The sequence below is a fragment of the Dicentrarchus labrax genome, unplaced genomic scaffold (genome assembly GCF_905237075.1).
Source record: "Dicentrarchus labrax unplaced genomic scaffold, dlabrax2021, whole genome shotgun sequence".
Lineage (NCBI taxonomy): Eukaryota > Metazoa > Chordata > Actinopteri > Moronidae > Dicentrarchus > Dicentrarchus labrax.
In genome coordinates, this window is record NW_026136702.1 from 60,025 (window position 1) to 80,789 (window position 20,765).

Genomic DNA, 20,765 nt, shown 5'->3' on the forward strand with positions numbered 1-20,765 from the left:
GTTAATTCTCCAGTCAGTGTGCTGGCTCAGATCTGGAGTTTGTCACTGCTCCTAGTGCTTAGGATGGGTTAAATGCAGAGGACACATTTCACTGTACATAGGACTGTGTATGTGTCAACAAACACAAAAAGAAAACAAAAAAATCCACATTTAGACACTTTCAAGGGAAATATCCTGAACTGTGATGAGCAAAAATGAGCCTGCACCAGGTCTCTGTGCTGCTGTCCTATCGTCTCCCATTCATTTGAGCTTGATCCAATCCCAGCATCTCCTCCCACATGGGGTGTAGTTCTGTACTCTGTCTTTGGGAGGAGGAACAGGGAGGCAGCATTTTCTATAAATATTCCGGTTTTCTCCGTGCCGGGCTGGATTGAGCCGGTTGAGCCTCCCATGCAGGGACTTCCCAAGCCGGTGGATGAGGTGTAGCTGTGGAGTGGAGGGAAGAGAAGGAATGAAGACACAGTGCTCCAACACTGGCACTGGAGCTGCTTCAAAACTAACCTTTTAATGAGCCGCCCTGTGCTTCTGAATGAGTCAACCAATTTCATAACTGGATGTAATAGAACTGAGCACAAAGCATGCCAACAATTACTGAGAATCGACTTTGGTTTGCCGGTTTCAGCAGCCTGCAAGCAAAAAGAAAATTCTGAGGAGACGCCAGAAACTTCCACGTCACTTAAAACATGATTGTTGTTGAGTTTAATGCCAGATGATTTGTTGACCACCAAGTCAAAACTTACAGCCTTTATGTTACTATGCCATCCAAGGCTGCTTTTGATATGAAGAAATGTTTCAATCTTCTCAGATTTTCCTGAAATTGGACCTCCTCACTTTCCTCAGTGCCCATGATTTGTTTGGTTCCATACAACCTTGGTTTGGTTTATATGGTCTCATTACTCTGCCCTTGACGTGTTGGGTTGTAATCCAACAAGTGCAAGAGGCCAGAATGTAGCTGTTTTTACTGATTTAAGACTTGCCAGACATCCAAAACAGATGTGATGCCACTGGCCAAACATAGTTAATCAAGATTATTCTAGTCTGGTAGCACTGTAATGAACAAACAGGGTTATAGGATCCTGCTCGAATTATTTACTTCTCCTTTGTCAATCACAAGGTACATCAAGAAAGCATTGCATCAACTGGTCAAACGTGCAAATTTGCAGATGGAAGTTTGACGCAGATGAGCTGTGACCAACTGTGAGCCTATCGTTATGTGAGGTTACGTGCGTACGTAACGTAATCGGTTTGTGGAGTACTCTCGTACTGCGAGTTGAGCAGCGCAACTCGTCCATAGCAGGAAACAATGGCGGCTCGCCTGGTCACACACAATCTCATATTACAGATAAACAGTAACAGTTTGTGAACAGATTTGAGGAGAGTAACGCAGTAACAGAATCTTGATTCATATCTGATCAGCACTGCCTAGTTTGACAGTTTGATCTGAGTTTGTACTGTTAATGGCCGTGACTGGGAATCTGCCACAACTGTGTGCAGAACACGGACATCGGAGACGTATTCTTGGAGTTGTCAGTCACATGAGATTTAGGAAGTCAATAAGAGGCTCAGTGACTATTCAAGTGTGACTGATCCTTTAGGCCCAGCTTTTTGACAGTGAATCACTTGGAAAGGTTCGATACTTGGTTCGGGAATCGGTTTCAGCACTGGCTCTGTGTAAGTGGAAAAGCCCTTAGAAAGTGACAGCGAGTGGAAGAATGACCCAGGGGTGTAGAAGCTGTTTGTACGAGCCAGTGGGTGTTGCCTGGGCGTGGAGACTGCAGGAGAAGAGAAGGGGCAGGCCAGGACTCAGTGGCCAGGCTTGGTGCTACGTGGTCGGCCTGGTTTTTCCCCACGTTTCCTTCCCTGCACGGCGTAATGAATGGCTTCCTACTGGTCTGTGGCCGTGGCCCCGGCTTAAAGAGTATACTTACCAAGGCCCAGAATACACACCCCAGCCAGCCAGCCAGCCAGCCAGCCAGCCAGCCAACCAGCCAGCCAGCCAGCCAGCCAGCCAGCCAACCAGCCAGTGTCCTGGCCTCTGAACACTCCCAACCACCAGTCCACCTGCTACAAACTGGCTCAATCACACACTGTCACATCAGCCACAATGAAAAAATGTATTTGATCTCCAATGGGAAACAGACTTTTTGAAAATTCTTCAACATTTTCTGTCACTATTACAGAAACGGTCCAGTTACAGAAGGTGTGTTTACGAAGTCACATATTTCCACCACAGGGGCCAGAGGTCAAGTTGACTGAACGATGGTTGTCTAGAGGGGGTAACATGTCCTTCATGTGGTTAAAGGATACTTCCCAGCGCCCAGCATTTGGTGGGATGACAGTGTAGTATTAACATCCCTCAGGCTGTTTGACTCAACATTATGTCCTCAAAAATAATTTTGGATGTCGATTTTGGAGAGACTGGCCCAGACTGCCTCAAGTCAGACTTGACCAGAAAACCACTTTTAACAAAAACATTTACCCACAGATGCACGTAACTTAATTTGAGTTAATATTTCTGTGGATTAGTCACTACCATCGACATATATAGAGACGGACAACATAACAGCTCTTCGAAAGTGAAGCCTAAACATGTCGATGGCCCCCTGGAGGCTGATTGCAGTAGAGGTCATAAAGCCAGCTGCCTCTGTGTTAGCAGATGGGCCAAACAGAAAATGTCCAGTAATTCAAACTAATGTTAATTATATATAATTATAATATATAATGTTAAGGTCCAGTGTGTAACATTTAAGAGGATCTATTGTCAGAAATGTAATATGATATTAATAGGTGTGTTTTCATTAGTGTATAATCACCTGAAAATAGAAATGATTGTGTTTTTGTTACCTTAGAATGAGAATCTACAGAGGGAGCGGGTCCTCTTCTACAGAGGCTGCCATGTTGAACCGCCATGTTTCTACAGTAGACCAGAACGGACAAACCAAACACTGGCTCTAGTTTTACAGCCACTGTAGTTTCTTCTAGATGCCTGTAAGCCGAGCAGTATTCAGTTGGTTGCAATCTGCAACTTCATCACTAGATGCCGATAAATCCTACACACAGGTCCTTTAAAATATAACTGTGATTCAGTGATTAATATTTATGTCTTTAACACTTTTCTTTCCTGCTTTTCATGATTTATTTGATCTGAATTGGATTTGCAAATCAGAACGGGGCAGTGTGTTTAATGATTCCCATTCCCATTACAGAGTATAAAGGTCCTGTCCAGGTTGGAGCCTACAGCTGTAGCAGACTGTTTGACAGTTTATATGACACATTCACACCTACTGGCTGTAGAGTTTCTCAATGACTGTGGTAGACATCCAGAGGGAACCCACACTGACACAGGGAGAACATGCTTCCTCCAACAGAAAGCCACCAGCTAAATCAGGGACCTGTTTTCTGTGAGGGTGACCCCTCCCCCCGTGTGAGTGTTAAAGACACCCGGGGGTTTACATCTTCTGGTTTCAGTTTCTGTAGTTTGTTAATCCAGAGCAATTCTCTTTTTAGTGGATGCAACATTTCAGTCAGTGGGGCTGCCCCGCTCTCACGTATAAATAATAAATAAATTATTGTTCTCACGTGTATCTCAGTTGAAGAGTGTGTGTGTGTGTTTGTGTGTATGCAGGTGCTGTTTCTGCTGCGCTCCTACCAGACTGACTCACACAGGCCGCTGCCAGCAGGAAATGGCATCAGCGAAGCCCTCCGTCAGCGCATGTGGCTCGCTTCTCGGTAATCCTAGACACACACACACACACACACACACACACACACACACACACACACACACACACACACACACACACACACACAGAGATAAGCATCCCTCCCGCTCACCAGAAGAATAGCTCCTTGTCTCACCGTTCATCCCCTCCCTGGTCGTGTCCGCTTCATGTCCTGCCCAGGCTTCCATTTCAAAGAGACCGCCTGCTGTCCCATCCGCAGCCCCCCTTTCTACCTCTGGCCCTCTCGCCCAAGATGGAGGCCTCAAGATGGGGCACAGATTACCCAGTCGGCCCCCTCCTGCCTGGCTGAGGTCAGGCCTGGGTCTCCGGTCTCTTCCCCGTGCTCGCGGCCTGCACCAGATAACACAGGGGTCGCTGGGTTAGCAACACTAGCCCCGCTAGCTCCGCTTGGTTACACTGATGAGCCTTTATTAAGATGACGAGGTGAATTCTTGCTCACCAGAGCGCGCCCACCGTCTGTCCGTTTGATCATGCAGCACTGCGGAGCCCGGCGCCCAGATCTAAGGACAACACAGGTCAGAGGATCTCTGTTTTTGGAAAAAGAAAACCTCTTCTCTCTTCCAGAACACCACTAATTTGAAGCGGCCACCTTCCAAAAAGGATGGAATGCATTGTTCGTCTGCTCTGAGTCAGTGTTGGGTTTTGGCCTCACACCGTCTCTGCGTTGTGTCATTTTTTTGAGTTTTTCTGGCTCAGAGAGGGTGTCGACGCTGTAACAACGAGTGCAGACGCTCGTGTAGCTCACTGCTGTTGACTTTGGCTTTGTGGTGGCCCATCAGGCCTGACACCAACCCATTAGAGCCTCTCCACTGTATTGTTTGGGTCCTGATCAAATGATTCAGCTTCTTACAGCCTATTTTAAAATAAAAACAACAACATATGTTTATTATTTCTGAGAGCATAGTGGAGCCAGCACATCCTAAGTAATAACAGCTACCACTGTCATTGTATTAAACGCAAAGCCTTTTCCTTAAACAGATAATACAGAAGTGCCTATACATTGTTATATGAAAGGAATATACACAGCATGGCAGTGAACATCAGTCCTCACCCAGATCTTATCAAACACACCTCCTCTATCTTAGTTATAAAGATATGAATATCTCTCCAGATTTAACGTGGTTGCCATTTCTCTCAACCACAATAAGTCCGTACATTTTCCAAACAAAACAGCCTTTTTTAAAATATTTAATATAACAGCTACTTAACAGAGTGCATCAGGTTGAAAAATGCTTTTCACAATATGTATGAAATTTAGTCCAGAAAGAATGTGTTAGATTACTAATCTTAAAGTTACGATAATGCTGGTGGACTGATCGATACGATGGATGATGGATAACGTTAACAGTTAGTGACTAATTAACTGGTTTCATTCCTCTCCTGTCGCTGCCTGAACCCGCCTGGTTCTGCGTCAACTCTTCTCATCGACTAACGATTAAGTCGACTATCAGGCGGCCGCCCTAATAAGGTTACGTCTTACATTGACTTCATCCCTTACAGCCTGTTTTATAATGTTACCTCACATTCATACACACACTCAACCCACTTCACAGGACTCATCTCTGCCCAAATCTGTTCTCACTTAACACACACACACACACTCTACCCTCTTCCCATGCTCCATCACGTGTAGTGTGTGTGTGTGTGTGGGTGTGTGTGTGTGTAGTGTGCAGAAGATCTGGGTGAGGGGCGTGTGTCTTATTAATATCTGAGTGATGAAAACATGACGTCAAGCTCACACACTGTCTCCCTTGTTTTCACACACACACACATACACACACACACCGTGGCTTCCTCGACTGAACATAAACTGAACACACACACACACACTTTGCACTGCCCACACATGCTGCTTCACTTACACACAAGATACTTACACACAGATATAAGATATTTGTGTCAGCCTTCACAAATGATACAACAGTAAAAACCCTCCATCAGGACTGTAGTGAAACCAAAGAGTCGTAGGCTGCACAGTAAATCAATTAGTGTGTCTACGATTAGAGAGGACGTAATTACAGCTGGTTCCTCTTTTCAAGCCTTTGCTTGTTTATATGTGTGTGTGTGTAAACTGTGAGTGAATTTATCAAATGTATGATCATACAGCTGCGGGCAGCTCATGTGATGGTTCCACATTCTGGGCTTTAAGGATTCACCACAAATTAAATACACACACACACACACACACACACCAATGTCCTGTTGTGTGTATTCTCCTGCGAGCTGTTGACCCAGAAATACAGCAACTTTTTGTTTGTGTAGTCGACATTTAAGTACATTTAAAAAAAAAAAGAAGCTTGATTTATCTTTAAAGATCCCCTCCACACAGTCTGCTTGAAACAATAATGTCTTTCTAATATGAAAAAATGTCCACATTAAAATCCTGAAAAACTTCTTCTTCCTTCTACCTCATTAAAAAATCCCAAATCTATGAATATGCAAGAGATGTCTCCAACCGTGAAGTCCATTCTCAGTGTTTGTGCACTGTTGGATCACACCTTTCCACTTTCAGCAGATGAATATGAAAACTAAATTTAAAAAATATAAAAAAATGTATTAATTACCCGGAAGGCCTCATTGAGAAGAGATATAAATGTTTTAAGTGTTCTGTCTGAATTACAGACACATAAAATAAGACAGATAACAAAAAAGATATGCCTCAAAACCAGGATTAAACAGAAATGTGATTATTTTTAATATTCATGTGAAAGATTTCATCCTAGAAACAACTTTAATGCCTCAAAATCTGTCCAGAACCATGAAAATAACTGCGACCGATCCAAAATGAGATTCTAAAGTATCATATTCAGTATACATATATACTTTCAATATAGGTAACCAGAATTAAGATAAACCATTAATTGTTTGAACTTGATGAAGGAAGAATTGAATTATTAGTTTTAGGTATTTTGGGTATTTTCTTAAATGTTTAGATTATTCAACTCTCAAATTATAAACCTTTGGCACTTTAAAGTCTATTTTATTTTTAGTGGATCTTTATCATTAATGGTATTTTGTGTATTTTAATATGATGTTTTATGTGATGGCTTTATTAATGTGCCTTACTGTCAAAAACTTTGACCTTAGACGCACAAATGGGTGAAATGTACAAACCTGGCTGCACGTTAACACACCATGTATTCTCTATATTCTCAATTAAAACTCACACAAAATACTTCAAAATATTGAATTTCATGTAAGAAATATCACTAACGGTAACAAGAGATACAGAAAAACTATTAAGTGACGCTTGATCAGGCCGGGGAAATTACTTCATCCAGAGAGATCTCCCCAAATAACAAAGATCCTCGCAAGCAATAGATTCATTGAGTGTCCAGTGACCCAGTTCAGACGTTTGTGGTGAGACACGAGTCTGAGGAGAATCTCTGATCTCAGAGGCTGACTGGAGGCTGCAGCATTATCTCTGAAGTGGTTAGGAACATTTAAGGGCAGTCTTCATTATTAAAGGTTCTCAAGCACACACTTTGTGTTTTGCCCGACAAATTCAGATCCAGAATTGAGTCCAAAGAGTCATCTTTCTTAGGTCAAACTGATTTTCTGTGCTAGATCAAAGGCAGAACTAATCAATCCAAGGTTCATTTGTTGAATTAAATTGCTAAAAGAAACTTCCTGTTTGTCTTTTCTTCTCTTTTCAGACAAAATAGCTGTGTGGTGACCAGAGGAGCCTTTCTGGATGTGTTGGTGTGCCTGTGTGGGCCAAAGATCAGTCTTCTGGATGGTGAGTAGTTACTGCGGGGTTGTGAGTCTTTCACTTTCACTTTATATATCAGGGAGAATCCACATTGTCCCATTGTTACCAGATGAGCTTGCAGCAGTCGGATCAAAGAGTAATGCTATCATAAAATCCTTCCCGTTCCACATCAGACACAAACCGCACCAGTTCACCTGGAAGTAGACTTGGGCCCTCCTTATTAGACGTTCTTAGTCTGGTTCAGTTTCCACACATCCTGGTAAACCTGGATATTTAGAGACTTGTTTTTCCAGTCATGGACACTCCTGTAAATTGATGAAAAATAACCCAATATCCTCGAAATAACGTTTGTTGTCCTGGAAATGTTTAATTTTATTTTAGCCTCTTACTCAGATCGCCTACGTAAACCTTGGTTTTAGGGAAACTGTAGTAAACTGTAGTCAAATCACCGGAGACGGAAAGCAAGCTGAGACATATCCGATAAACACCTGTCACCTTCCTCTAATGAACCTGCGTCATTAAAAAGGGATAAAACTTCCTTCACTCTGTGATCCATGTGTCTTCAAGAGAGCATTTCAGAAGCGTCACATCCTGCCTGATGTTGTTGACTTGTGTGTTTTATCCTAAAAAAAGATACAAAACAGTGAATTTCTGCACTCGTTGTCCGTAATGTCAAATGTCTTCTGAGCAACAAGTGTTGTTATTCCACCGCATTAAAAGAGTCTCTCCTTTTATTCTTAGCAAACAGGAAACTAAAAGTAAAAATGAATTTGATGGTAATGAACATACACTGGTAAATCCTCAAAAATACTAAATATATTGAGCACTTAATAACGACTTTACTTCACATTGAGTCTAAAACCGATTCCTATGGTCTTTTGCTGATGTCAGCCAGTTGCCGGGGATTTTATCAGCTCCGCTAACGCCAACTGTGTTCCCTCCACTCGCTGTGAATTTGACTTTGAGTGTTTCTACGTCTGAACCGACGACCCCGCGACGTTTGCCGGCGAGGCTGTCCACTGCACTCTCCATTTAGACTGATCGTTGACAGAAGTCGGCTTCATGTCTCGGGTGGTTCAGAGAAGACCCCTGGTGTGTGTCTGTGTGTCTGTGTTCATGGTGCGGTTGTGTGCACATGTGCGCGGGCCGGTGGGGGTCTCCGCAGCCGAGGAATGTGAAACCGAAGGCGAGCGATCTCTGACAGATGGTGGGATTGTGCCTATGACCCAGTTTATGTTGGAGTGCTGTACAGAGAGAGGGGGAAAAAGAGAGAGAGGGCGGGGGAGGCACTTATGTTTTCGGTCGGCCATGTGCTGAACACATGTTCGTCTTGACAGTGGAAATACCGAGGATTTCTCAAAACAAGCCTGTAGATCGAGGACGCGGCCTGGCCCGACATGGCTCTGCTCCTTACATAACTAAAGCTCCCTCCAGCTTACACACCTCTAATGCCACTCTATTATCTTAAGTCTGTCTTTGGCTTCATTTCTCACCCTCTTTGAGTTCTCTGTTGGTCTGTCTTTCTTTTTTATTTCCAATCCCTCATTCCTCGCATGTAATTCCACTTTTCAAAGTTCATCTGAAAGCAGCAGGCTCTTAAGAGTGGGACTAAAGGAGGTGAACAAGTGGCTTTTTCAATATTACTTCTCTTTTTTCCCTTTTAACTGGCACCCTGCATTAAGTAGCAGCCAGATCCTCTCAACTCTGAACACAAGCCTTTGTGTGTGTGTGTGTGTGTGTGTGTGTGTGTGTGTGTGTGTGTGTGTGTGTGTGTGTGTGTGTGTGTGTGTGTGTGTGTGTGTGTGTGTGTGTGTGTGTGTGTGTGTGTGTGTGTGTGTGTGTGTGTGTGTGTGTGTGTGTGTGTGTGTGTGTGTGTGTCTGTGTGTGCCCGTACACATTTCTCTGCTTCAGCCCTTTGATCCATGCGGACTCATAAAAAAATCCCCCACTGTCCATTGCTTCATCTCCACCAGTCTGCTTTGCAGCCATGCCAGTAAAAAGAGCTGAGAAGTTTGAGGAAGGTAGAGGAAAGTAGGAAAAAGGACAAAGAAAAAAAAATGTTTAAAGTTTTAGTGAACTTGCTAGAATGTCCTGTGTTTCCATTGGTGTGGAAGTAGATGTTGATGGTAGATTATGATGTTAAATGAGTCAGTATTCCTGGGAATCTGGAAAAGGCATTCATTGGCATTGTAACAAGTGTGTCTGTGCTGGAGAAGGAACTCAAGAAACTTATCTAAACTAGTAGTTTTTCGTGATCATTTTCTCATGATAGCAGGCTGACTGACTTCCTCTCAGATATTAAAAGGGAACTCTACCAGGTTTACACTTCAGAGTGAGGTTACAGTTACAGTGAGCTCTGCTGCATGCATGAAAACGTTGCATAAAGCTTTTTGTGGCTCCAGAAGGAGCTGCGTGAAATCTGATAAATTGCCTCAAGTGATGTCAGTCGGGCCTGAAAGTTTGATAAACAAAAAACAACCGAACTCTGTTGGTGTGGTTTACCGAGTGAGCTCACCAGACTTCTGTCGGCACGCTCCTCATCATCAGCCCGGAGCTACATTAGCAGCTTCTAGCATAATACATCTCCAAGGTGAGCTGTCGGTGGTCTGTGCAATGCTAAAGCAGTGGAGTCTTTTAAAGGAGGCGTATGGTCACTCAGATGTCATATCTTAGCTTTGAGAGTTATTGGTTATTGGGTAGCGTGACTTCACTGTAAGAAATGCAAGACAAAAGCCGCAGTTCTTGTGTACACAAATAGATTTTAAAGTTTAACTTAAAGATACCCTGTGGAGCTCATATTAGCTTCAGCTAACATTAGAGAGCATTTTTGCAAAGATGGAGTATAGTTGCATCAGAAAGGAGGAGAAATGAGTACAGCCCCCCCGTAAAGCTCTTACCATACACACATTTATGGCATGTGACTGTTGTATTAAGATAGACTTGAAAATATCTAAACATATCCTTTGAGTTCAAGCTGTCTACACAAAAAGCGTGTCACCATAATTAGGCTTCCAGCAGCTTTAGCTGAGATTGATGTTCGTCGTTGACATCTCGGTCAACCATGTACTTCCATATCTGGAGACTCTTTTAACTTTGTGCTTTTTTCTTCTTTCTGTGAAATACTTCAGTCCGGTCCATACATTACGCTCTTTAGAACCAGGGTTCCCAACCTCGGGGTCAGGACCCACAAAAGGGTTGTAAGATACATCTAAGGGGTCAAGAAGAAAATAAACAAAAAATTCTGCTTAAATATGTAGATTTCTTTTCTGACTTTTCTCAATAAATGCTAAATTGTTTTACATTGTAAATGAAAACAAGATGAAAGCATAGAGCTTCAGTCTGGAGGGTGTAAAGATTTACTGATACGAGTTTGAAATTTAACATAACGACATCGGTACGCTGACCCCTGGATCGCTCTGGCTGAGGTTCAAGGTAAAGAATCTAATTTTTAAAGAACTGGCTTATTTAAGTTTAGTATGGAAAGTAAATGTCCACATTCAACAAACGTTAAGAACTGTATCAGAGTGCATCAAATCGAATTGTTGAATAGCATCGTCCCTGAATCGTATCGTAAAGCGTGATTTTCCCTCCTGTAGATGCACTGCTTTGGTCGGGATTTTTTGGCAGACTAGTATTATTTAATAGCAATTTGAACATTACAGTAGTTAAACTTCCTCATGAATTTAGGAATCTACCAGCTGCTGTGGCTGAAAGGCCGTCGTCATTTTAGCTTGCTGTTATATATATATCACTTAGACACTTTTAGGACAACGAGCAACCCACAAACACACCCGTATATATATGTAGGGACAGAGCTTTTAGGGTAATTAGAGGGAGGGACCTCAGCAAATTGTAAAGCTCCATCAGCATGAGAAGGAGGTCAGCTCTCTCACACTGTCACACGTAGCGTCTGGGGTTTGTTTTTCACAGCTTGGGTAATGACGGTGGAAGCTGATGTGAAATCCAGCTGTGTGCTTGCATGTGAGAGCCTGTGCAAGTGTCTAGCCAAGGTTCTAGCTTGACGCAGCAAAGAGTTGGTACTGCCAGCTTTAAGTGGGCTGCGGACGGTGCTAATGGGGAACCAGTGAGCTTACTGGCACACACACCTACACCCAAGTACGCAACCAGCACTTTGTTGTAGGTTTTGTGCTACAGCGAAGCAAACCGAACTCTAAACGACGCAGCGATACCGCCATCCTCTGTGCTCAAGCATTGCATAACGCGATCAACCATCACACATCTTTCACTCTGCGTCTGTTTGTTTCCCAGTGACACTTCTTCAAGAGCCTGGTGTCACACTGTTGGTGTTATTGGACTGGACTCTCCGTCCAAATCCAGTCACAAATCTGGCACTAAACCGCCGACTGTAAGGTCGGACTGGGTTTATTTAAACCAGATGTCGTACGTTTAGTTTAAATATTTGACCTACGCTGTAAAACAGGCCATCGCACGCGTTCCTGTCTCCTGCTAACACATAAACCTTTACACGGGTTAGCTCAGATCTCCCCGAAACATACGCCCCACAGATGAATCTGCTTCTCTAACTTTTCTTACGCGTGTTATTTGAATGTTTGTTGGGTTAAGTTCTGCAGTTCTTCTACAGTTTTTTCATTAGGAGCTCGCTAAAACGTCAGGTTATGGTTGGTTCTTTCAAGTCTCAGGTTTCTTGACTAACACACGACAACTGCACAACCACTGACCACAACCAAGTCGGACTTCTTTCCATGTTTTTATTCCAGGAAGGTTGTAGACTGAATCTGATATCAATTTGTGTTTGTGCAAAGAGAGAGAGAGAGAGAGAGAGAGAGAGAGAGAGAGAGAGAGAGAGAGAGAGAGAGAGAGAGAGAGAGAGAGAGAGAGAGAGAGAGAGAGAGAGAGAGAGAGCGCTGGTATGGCTAGTAATAATTCCAGCAGATCACATGCAGCGGCGTCTCTGTTCTCTCACTTTGTGGAACTAAAACATGTTTCCTGTACATTGCCACACACGAATGTGATTATCAACCATAAAACGTAAACTTTGGTTATTGGGGAAATCGGGTTACTGCAAACCGTATCGATGCTTTGATCAAATTACTCGCTGCTCAATCATAAATAGTTTCAGTTACAGTGATCAGATTAGATGATTTCTGTTCATAATAATCACTTCCAGCCACTTTCTTATCAAATCAGATCTGTGAGCCCGTTCTCATGCACAGTGGTTGTTCTAGTTAACATCAGCCGGCTGATTCTGACGGTATAATGTTCACCATGTTCACAGCATGCAAACATTTGTTAATTAGCACTAAGTGCAGCTGAGCCTGAGGGGGATGAATCTATGCGTTACAGTTATGTCCTCTATGCTTCATACTGCGAACCCGCACATTCCCAAACTGCACCACTCTCTATTCATTTATTTATTTGTATGATATTGTCTCTGTTTCATCATTGTTGTGCACTAATATACCAAGGCTGAATCCTTAATCAAAGCGATTCATTCGGTAGTTGTTTTGGTTATTGATTGAAGAGTAGCAGTTTTTCTCTGATGTGATAGTAAAATTTGTCATGAGACTGATGATGAGACAAAACAAGTGCTTAGTGAAAGTGTGATTATAATTCACTGTTAGTTTGCTGCAGCTCTAAACTATAGTATGCTGAATTCTGACATAATGACAGTTCTAGATAAAAAGTCAGAGCATCACCAACCATTGTAGAGTTCATCCTGAAGTGGTGTGTACAAGTTTCCCCTCTTTCACCTTCACACTGTGTTTGTTTATCTCTGAACTATGGTGTAGACCCGCACCTACAGCGACATTCATTAACACACCGGTCTGATCTCAATGCTCATACTGTAATCCCCTGAGCCCCAGCCCTCATCCCAGAGCATCCCCGAATATCAGACAGCAACCACAACTTAACGGAGCCTGGACACGGTCCAGCTGCAGGTTTGCACACGAGCGGCGTGAAGAGACACAAGTGTTGTAGAGTTGGATTTAAATAAACACAGCTGTGGGGAGAACAATGGCTGTTTATGATCAGACATGAAAAATCACATTGAAATGGCCCTCCCAGGAACGCCTTTCATTTGCTGAGAGAATGCCTGACGCACGCGCACACACACACACACACACGCACACGCACACACACACACACACACACACACTCTATTTTAATAAAGGCCACCATAAAAAAACAGCTTTGCATCCTGACTAATGATGTTTTTCCTCTTTCTATTTCTCATTCCCTCCCTCATTTTCTTCTCTCTTTCCTCCAGCTTTCATTCTCTCTCTGCCTTTCTCTAATGAGTGCACTTGGACTCTGTTGAAAGAAAGTGCTCTTAAGCCTCCTTGCTTCTCGATTGGCTTCTCTTTCACTGTTTGTCTAGGGTGTAGTGGGCGTGTGTAAATGATTTTGTGTATCTGTGTGTAAGAGTCAGGTATGAATGTATGACAAGCTAATGGTAGCATGCTGTTTCTCTCTCTCCTCCATGACAGACAGCCGTTTTCTCTTTGACACGCTCACATTCTCCTTCAGTCATCCTCCTCCCTCTCCTCCCTTCATCATCGGTGTCATTACTGTGCCCCTACCCCTCTATTATAACCATTAGGGTATGCTTATTTGGCCCCGGACCCCCCTTTGAGGATCAGGTTCCACAGTAACCTGGCCCATCTCTGGAGGAATGCGGCATTTCCCGCTCTTTTGTCAGGCCACGTTTTGAGTGGCGCTGCAGGGCCAGATTGAGTTGCAGGGGGGTTTCATAAGCTTTCTCTCTGTGTGTGTGTGTGTGTGTGTGTGTGTGTGTGTGTGTGTGTGTGTGTGTGTGTGTGTGTGTGTGTGTGTGTGTGTGTGTGTGTGTGTGTGTGTGTGTGTGTGTGTGTGTGTGTGTGTGAAACTAATTGAGTTGGCTGTCAAAGCGGGGTCTGTGTGGAGTCTTGGAGCAATACTATAGGGAGGAGCACAGCTTTAGAATGGCATTGGGTTACTCTATAGTTGCCCTGCCTTTGGATTATACTTATATTTCAGAGGAAGTGTGTGTGTGCGCTTGCGTGCGTGTGTGTGTGTATTTGTGTGTCCATCACTCCCCAAGGGTGTATGTTCACAGGTGGCTGGGTTGGCACAGGCATGGGCATTTCCAAACAGACACTGACGCAGCCTTTCCTATAAAAGTGAAAATAGAAAGGAGCAGAGGACACTGGCTGCTTCAGTCTGCTCTGTTGTCTGCATCTGTTTGCTTCACAAAGGACTGTGTGTGTTTGTTTGTTTTAGCTCGTAGAGACGGTGGATATATACGAAGGCACTGGGAATATTTCAATAAACTGAGATGCTGCAGTTTTAAATGTACATGGCAAGGCGTAATGGAGTCAGAACTTTATTAATCCTCACTGGAAACAGGATTCTGCTTCAATAGGATTCGAAAGAAAATAGAAAAGCAGACATTCAATGTGAAAAACGGCTGCTGTCCAGGGGCGCTTCCAGACTATTTTGACTGGGGTGCCACAGGAGGGGCTCAATTTATGCAATACTAATACTGGTTAAGACCCCAGTATGCAGCAATATTCAAATACACTCGTCGAACATCATACCACACGTGAAAATCTACATGGTTTTTGTCCCAAACTGCCTGGGATTAGCATAAAGTGGGCACATCTGCAAAGGGGAGAGTTGTCGGGGTACCCACAGAACCCATTTTCGTTCAGATATCTTGAGGTCAGAGGTCAAAGGATCACCAAAATGTAGCCAAACTTTGGACCGTTATTTATCCTCTTTCCTGACATGCTAGGATGACTCGGTTGGTACCGATGGATGTGTGAGTTTATCTAGTTCTATGACTACAGCTAAAGCTTCAGCCTCTGAAAGACAGTACAGAGTGGAATATGTAAACATAATGGGGTGGCCATTCAGATTTCAGGGCCCCTTTTTTTTTTTTTTTTATAGGTACAAAAACAAAACTTTACAGATACGAAAACAGACATAAAAATAAAACCTAATATAATCACTGCAGTTTGAATTGGTATTTGTTCTGTTTATTAGCACGGGAGAGGAGAGAAAAGTATAAAATGATGATCATGATAATATTACAATAATGAACTTAAGTACGTGTTCAGCTGACGCTCTGTGTGTGTTTCAGATTCAGACGTCGGTCACCTCCGGCAGGAAGCTCTGTCCGTCCTCGTGGCCTCAGACCTCGTCACCTCCGACGCTTCCTCCTCCACCCTGGGGCCCGGCAGCACCCAGTACCTGCTCAGCCTGGCCCGGGTGGCCCTCAGTGCCAGCGTGGAGATCCCTGAGCTCTGGGGGGGGGCTCGGCTCACCAGCCAGCTCCTGCAGAGTCTGCTGCGCTGCCCACAGTACGAGGTGAGGGAGCTGGCACTGGAGGGGGTCCTGAGGAGGCTGCAGGAGGAGGAGGAGGAGGAGGAAGAGGAGAGGAGGCCTCAGTGGCTGGACGAGACCACCCTGTCTAACCTGACCAGCCTGGCTCTTCATGAGAGACACCCCCAGTGTCTGGCCAAGGTGAGACCACACACACACACACACACACACACACACACACGTAAAAGCATTACAGGAGGTTGTTTGTTGTTGTGTGTGTGTTTGAGAGCCTTTATATGTGTGTGTCTGGTTGTTTTATGGATGTTGTGTGTGTGTGTGTGTGTGTATGTATGTGTCTGTGATGGGCCGTAAGCAGCATGATTTCAGAATCCTGTCATCACACAATGATGAGCCCTTTCCAAAAAATATGTTTTTCCTATTCATCTGAGTTTTTACGGAGCCACAGGGACGGTTGCTGCAAATTGATTAAATGTCCAAATCCATCTTGCAGAGGCTTGCGTGAGAGGATAATCGGCCGCAGGGGGACACGCCAAGCACGCTAGCAGTGAGCTGACTCACTCTCTCGCTCTCTCAATCACTTACACACACTCATGAGAGGTTTGGTACGCTTTCACTCTTAACAAGTCTTAGAGGAGAGAATGCAGCCTGTTTCCTGTTTGGGGACAGAAGGTCTTATTTCAGTGTGTTCATAAAGCGAGGACAGGCAGCCGCCGGCAGACCTGCTCTGTTACGCCTGTCGTTAACGCTTGGTTAGTTATACGTGCAACACACACTTTCACTTTCTGGAAGATGAACTTTCAGTAAAATAAAGTAATTTCTATTTGAACTAGAGGAATCAGAGCAACTCCACTAAGACCCTGTCCAATAAACGCTGGCCACCTCCGAGGGCAACTGGTAAATTATATGACCATTAGTGTGCAAGTGCTGTCCTGTATGTCAAGAAAACCCCTGGAAAAAGTCCTGGAAAATGTCCTGGAAGATTTCTTAAAAAGAGTGGGAATGCTGGTGGAGCAAATGCATCGGCATTATATTTAAACCTGTATCAATGATCATTTTAATATTTTCAGCAACTGACAAAAACAAGTTATAAACCAATCAGACATTTTTGGACCGTTTCTGAGAACCTGAGCCTGAAGGAAAACATCCGATCAGAGCCGAGAAAGACAGATGGTTGTTGGGTCTCTGGGAATGAGACTCAACAATCAACGATCTTTACTATTTTTAGCAACTGAAAAAAACAGGTAATTACAAAATCACACATTTTGAGTCGGTCAGTCGAACCTGTGACGACCACCTGCGGCTGCTGTTTGCACGAAGGTAAGCAGGGTATCATCTGGGATTACTGGGATCCAGGTGCCGCCCTCCCACACAGATCCACCAACCACCACACCGGCACCGCAGGAGCCGTCACAAAGCCGTCGCTTAGCGTTCAATCAGTCCTCACGGGGGTCTGACTGTTTACAAAGGTCAGAAACACGCTGTTTATTGTAACTGTGACCCTGAACTGAAAATAGAGGACAGGAAAAGATCCAGCAGAACCTCAAATTACCTAAAAGCAGGACTGTACTGTCGCCGAAGGAGAATCACTTCCTGTCCTGTTGTTGATGCGTTCTGGGTTTTCACCCTCAATCTACCTGATCTGGACTGGTGCAGGTGGATGGTTCTGGACTTAATTAAGAGGTTATGTGGTGTAGAAATGGGCGAGGACCCCCCAGACCCGGCACTCGTGAACATGACTCAGCACTGCCGGGTCTGAGCGGCTGTGTGTGTTTTATGTGTTGTGTTTTAGCTTTCCTGGGGGGGGGGGGGGGTTGGTGCATGTGCGTATGTTTGGCTGTGCATTCTTCGCCAGCCGCTGCTTTACGGGCCAGCCGTTAATGTTTAAAGTGTCGGCCCCCGTTAAGTGGAGCCTCCCTTGCGCCAAGGACACGCCAACTCCAGCGGACCAGTTGCCATAGCTCGCCCGGGTGAAGCATTCTGGGAGAGGAGCAGGAGAAGGCCGAGGACATCGTGTTGGTTTTGATACTCTACCCGGTGACGATGCTTCCAGAGTCTGAAGAAAACGATTCTGTCATCTTGAGTCCTTATTCCAGACATGTGTTAGAGGAATGTGCTGCATTAGAGGACTCATATGGGAAACAGGACAGATGGTAGCCTGAAAGTATGACTCTTCACATTCCCAAGAATTAGACAATATTCAGTAAAGAGGCAAAGGTAAAGCATCCTATAAAGATGTTTCCATATTGGGTTCCCGTCCACAAAACAAAAGTATTTAAATAAAAAATCGAATGAGGGAATGACGTTGTGTGACGTTTTTCCAGTAACTGCTAACCAACACTCTTTTAATGATTAATGAGGACATCCTGTCACTTATTCAAATACACAGAAATGCTTTGTTGGTTTAATTTTATTTCCCTGTGCAGTAAAGAACGGATGAATAGGATCAACCGCGCAGCGTTGCAGTCAGGTGATGTTTAAAATGCACATTCAGGCAATAACAAGCACATATTTCTCAACATTTCAGATAAAAGGATTTTGTGATATTTACTATTTATTCTGTTGTCAGTTTCATCAACATAGATTTTTGCTATTAAAGTTCCAGTGTGTCACATTTAAGAGGATCTATTGGCAGAAGTGTACCTGCAGCTATATATAGGAATCATTGTGTCCTCAGAATGAGCAGATTTTAGAGTTTCTGTTGGTTTATATACACCTGGCCTGATGTGGCGCAGGGCACCATAATGAATCATGCATTAAGCTCAGTGGCGAGTGCAGATTTTGCAGCTTGTAGTCTGTTTTTTTACTTTGAGTTTCTTTCAGTAAAAACTGAAGATTCAGCAGAACACAAACTCAGACAGTCATCATTTGGTTTGTGAGTCAGAGCTTAGGTCGTCTTCTCCATTCACGAGTGTAATGTGAAGAGGAGGGAGGCAAGAAAAAGAGATTACGTGATGATATTGTGACAGCAGCTATAACACAGAGCTCCAGCTGGAGGAGCAGATGATGTCTTCAGATCACTCTGCTGTGAAAAAATATGTTTTTTCTTTACACACACCAGAACCTATTTGGGGTTTGGATTCATTATGATTTTTTTTTACATTTAAATAAAAGTCATGTAGTAAAATTTCATCCAGTTTTTCTCTTTGGTCAAAATCTGTCATGGTTTGGCTTCTGATGTGCTCAGAGAATAAGAGCCAGACAGCACCGCAGGCTGGGTAGAGTATAACGTTTCTATTTATTAATGTTTTTGTGTGTGTGTGCGTCTGTTCATGCAGGGTGGGCATCACTGTTTATTTGCATGTTACAGCTATGGAAGCATGTATGCGTCTACGCCTGAGCTGGCTTGTTTTCCTGTGACTGTGTATATTTGAGTATGAGGGCAGTGGAGTGTGTTGCAAGACAGGAGCTCATTAAAGCGGGTTGTAAAAGTCAGAGGCAGCAGAGACGGTCGGACCAGCTGGGGTTGGAAGCTAACAGGGAGGATGAACGGTGAAAAACACACACACAGGCAAAAGCCGGGATTTAAACTGTGTATGTTCTCAGTCATGCAATAAAGAGAGAGAAATGTGGTGGTCAAATGAGTAATGATGCTGGCTTGGCATTGCAGGCCCAATGATTGATTCCCTCTCATTGGAGCTGACAGGAGCCAATAGACTTAAGTGAAATATTGCCTGAAAAATACCCTATATGTCCACCACAACCTCCCTGACAAGTGTAATGGGCTGCTGTAGTTATTTGGCACTATATGTTGGAGCATTAGAACAAATGACTTGTCTCCAACAGTATGAAATATGGATATCAGGAGCTGTGTGTGTACACGATGTACTGTTCTCTACTCTCTGGAGCGATGTGTTTGCAGTATGCTTAAAGCTGTATTTTTTTTGGCCACTTGGGGGCAGCAAAAACAAACTGAAAGCACAACTTAGACATAATGTGTCGTTATAGCTACAGGTAGTTCTTTATAGGATGCTGGTTGGTCTGAACCATTGTGGTTTGGACACGCGCATGTAGTTTGAAGCCTGGCGAGATGGATTCTTGTGTGATCTCACGTGAGTCCAGCTGCTTCGCAAGGTTAGTTTGCATTAACTCCCGAGAAAAATCTCTTTAGCCGCTTAATGCTCCAGTATGCACACCAGCTAGTCGATACCCGTTCGGTGCTGGGCAGGTAGCATACAGTTATTTTTTACTGTAAATAAGGTTGTTGAGAGCTGATTACATTGAATCTTATCCAGTTAGCTTTTGTTTGCTGTTGAATTATTAACGTACATGTTTGGATTAGTTATTAAAGCCAGGGTTTTATTGCATGGTACTTGTTTCTTAAACATAATGACGCTCAGTGTTTGAACTATCGGACCATTCAGAGTCAGTCACAACAACAAACTAGCTGCTAGGAGGTCTACCTTGCTACCTTGTCTTTTATCCATGCTCTCTCACACACACACACACACACACACACACACACACACACACACACACACACACACACACACACACACAGATGTTTACACACAGACACTGCATGCGCCCGCTCGTCCTGCTCTCCACCCACACAGATCCTATAAAGCAAGCTTTATTTTAAAGCTCTAATAACAGGTTGGGGCCTTGAAAGAAATAATAATCATTGAGATATGCAGGAGGAATGTCAACATGTGCTCTCTGCTGGATGTGTGTTTTTAACGGGGGTCTCACGCAGTGGAAAACTAGCCTTTTCCTCCTCTGACTCGGTCAGCTGCCTCCCTCTCTGGAGGAGTGACCGGGCAAAGTAAACAGCGCTGAAAGGATGGAGAGGCGGGGGAAGCAGCGAGGGGTGAAGGAAGCAGAAAATCAAGTTTAGGAGACTGTAAGAGTAGACAAAGAACACATTACTGCCTGAAAGAGAGAGTGAATATGCCTCCAGTTCTGCACATCTTTGTGTGCACGCAGCTGCTTGTGCATCCATATACATGCATATATTTGTATGTGAAAGAGAGAGCGAGGCAGCTGTGTACCCGTGGTTAGGGTGT

General features: G+C 43.9%; 1 protein-coding gene across 3 annotated transcripts in view; it reads left to right on the top strand.

The window, feature by feature from the left end:
* The window catches only part of LOC127372226 (thyroid adenoma-associated protein homolog), a 94,662-nt gene that overhangs the window by 57,283 nt on the left and 16,614 nt on the right, over positions 1-20,765 (top strand). For all 3 annotated transcript variants that reach the window (XM_051415754.1, XM_051415743.1, XM_051415735.1), the window contains exons 30-32: positions 3,626-3,729; positions 7,400-7,482; positions 15,560-15,942. In XM_051415754.1, the coding sequence (XP_051271714.1) occupies positions 3,626-3,729; positions 7,400-7,482; positions 15,560-15,942 (570 nt within the window). The remainder of the gene's footprint in view (positions 1-3,625; positions 3,730-7,399; positions 7,483-15,559; positions 15,943-20,765) is intronic.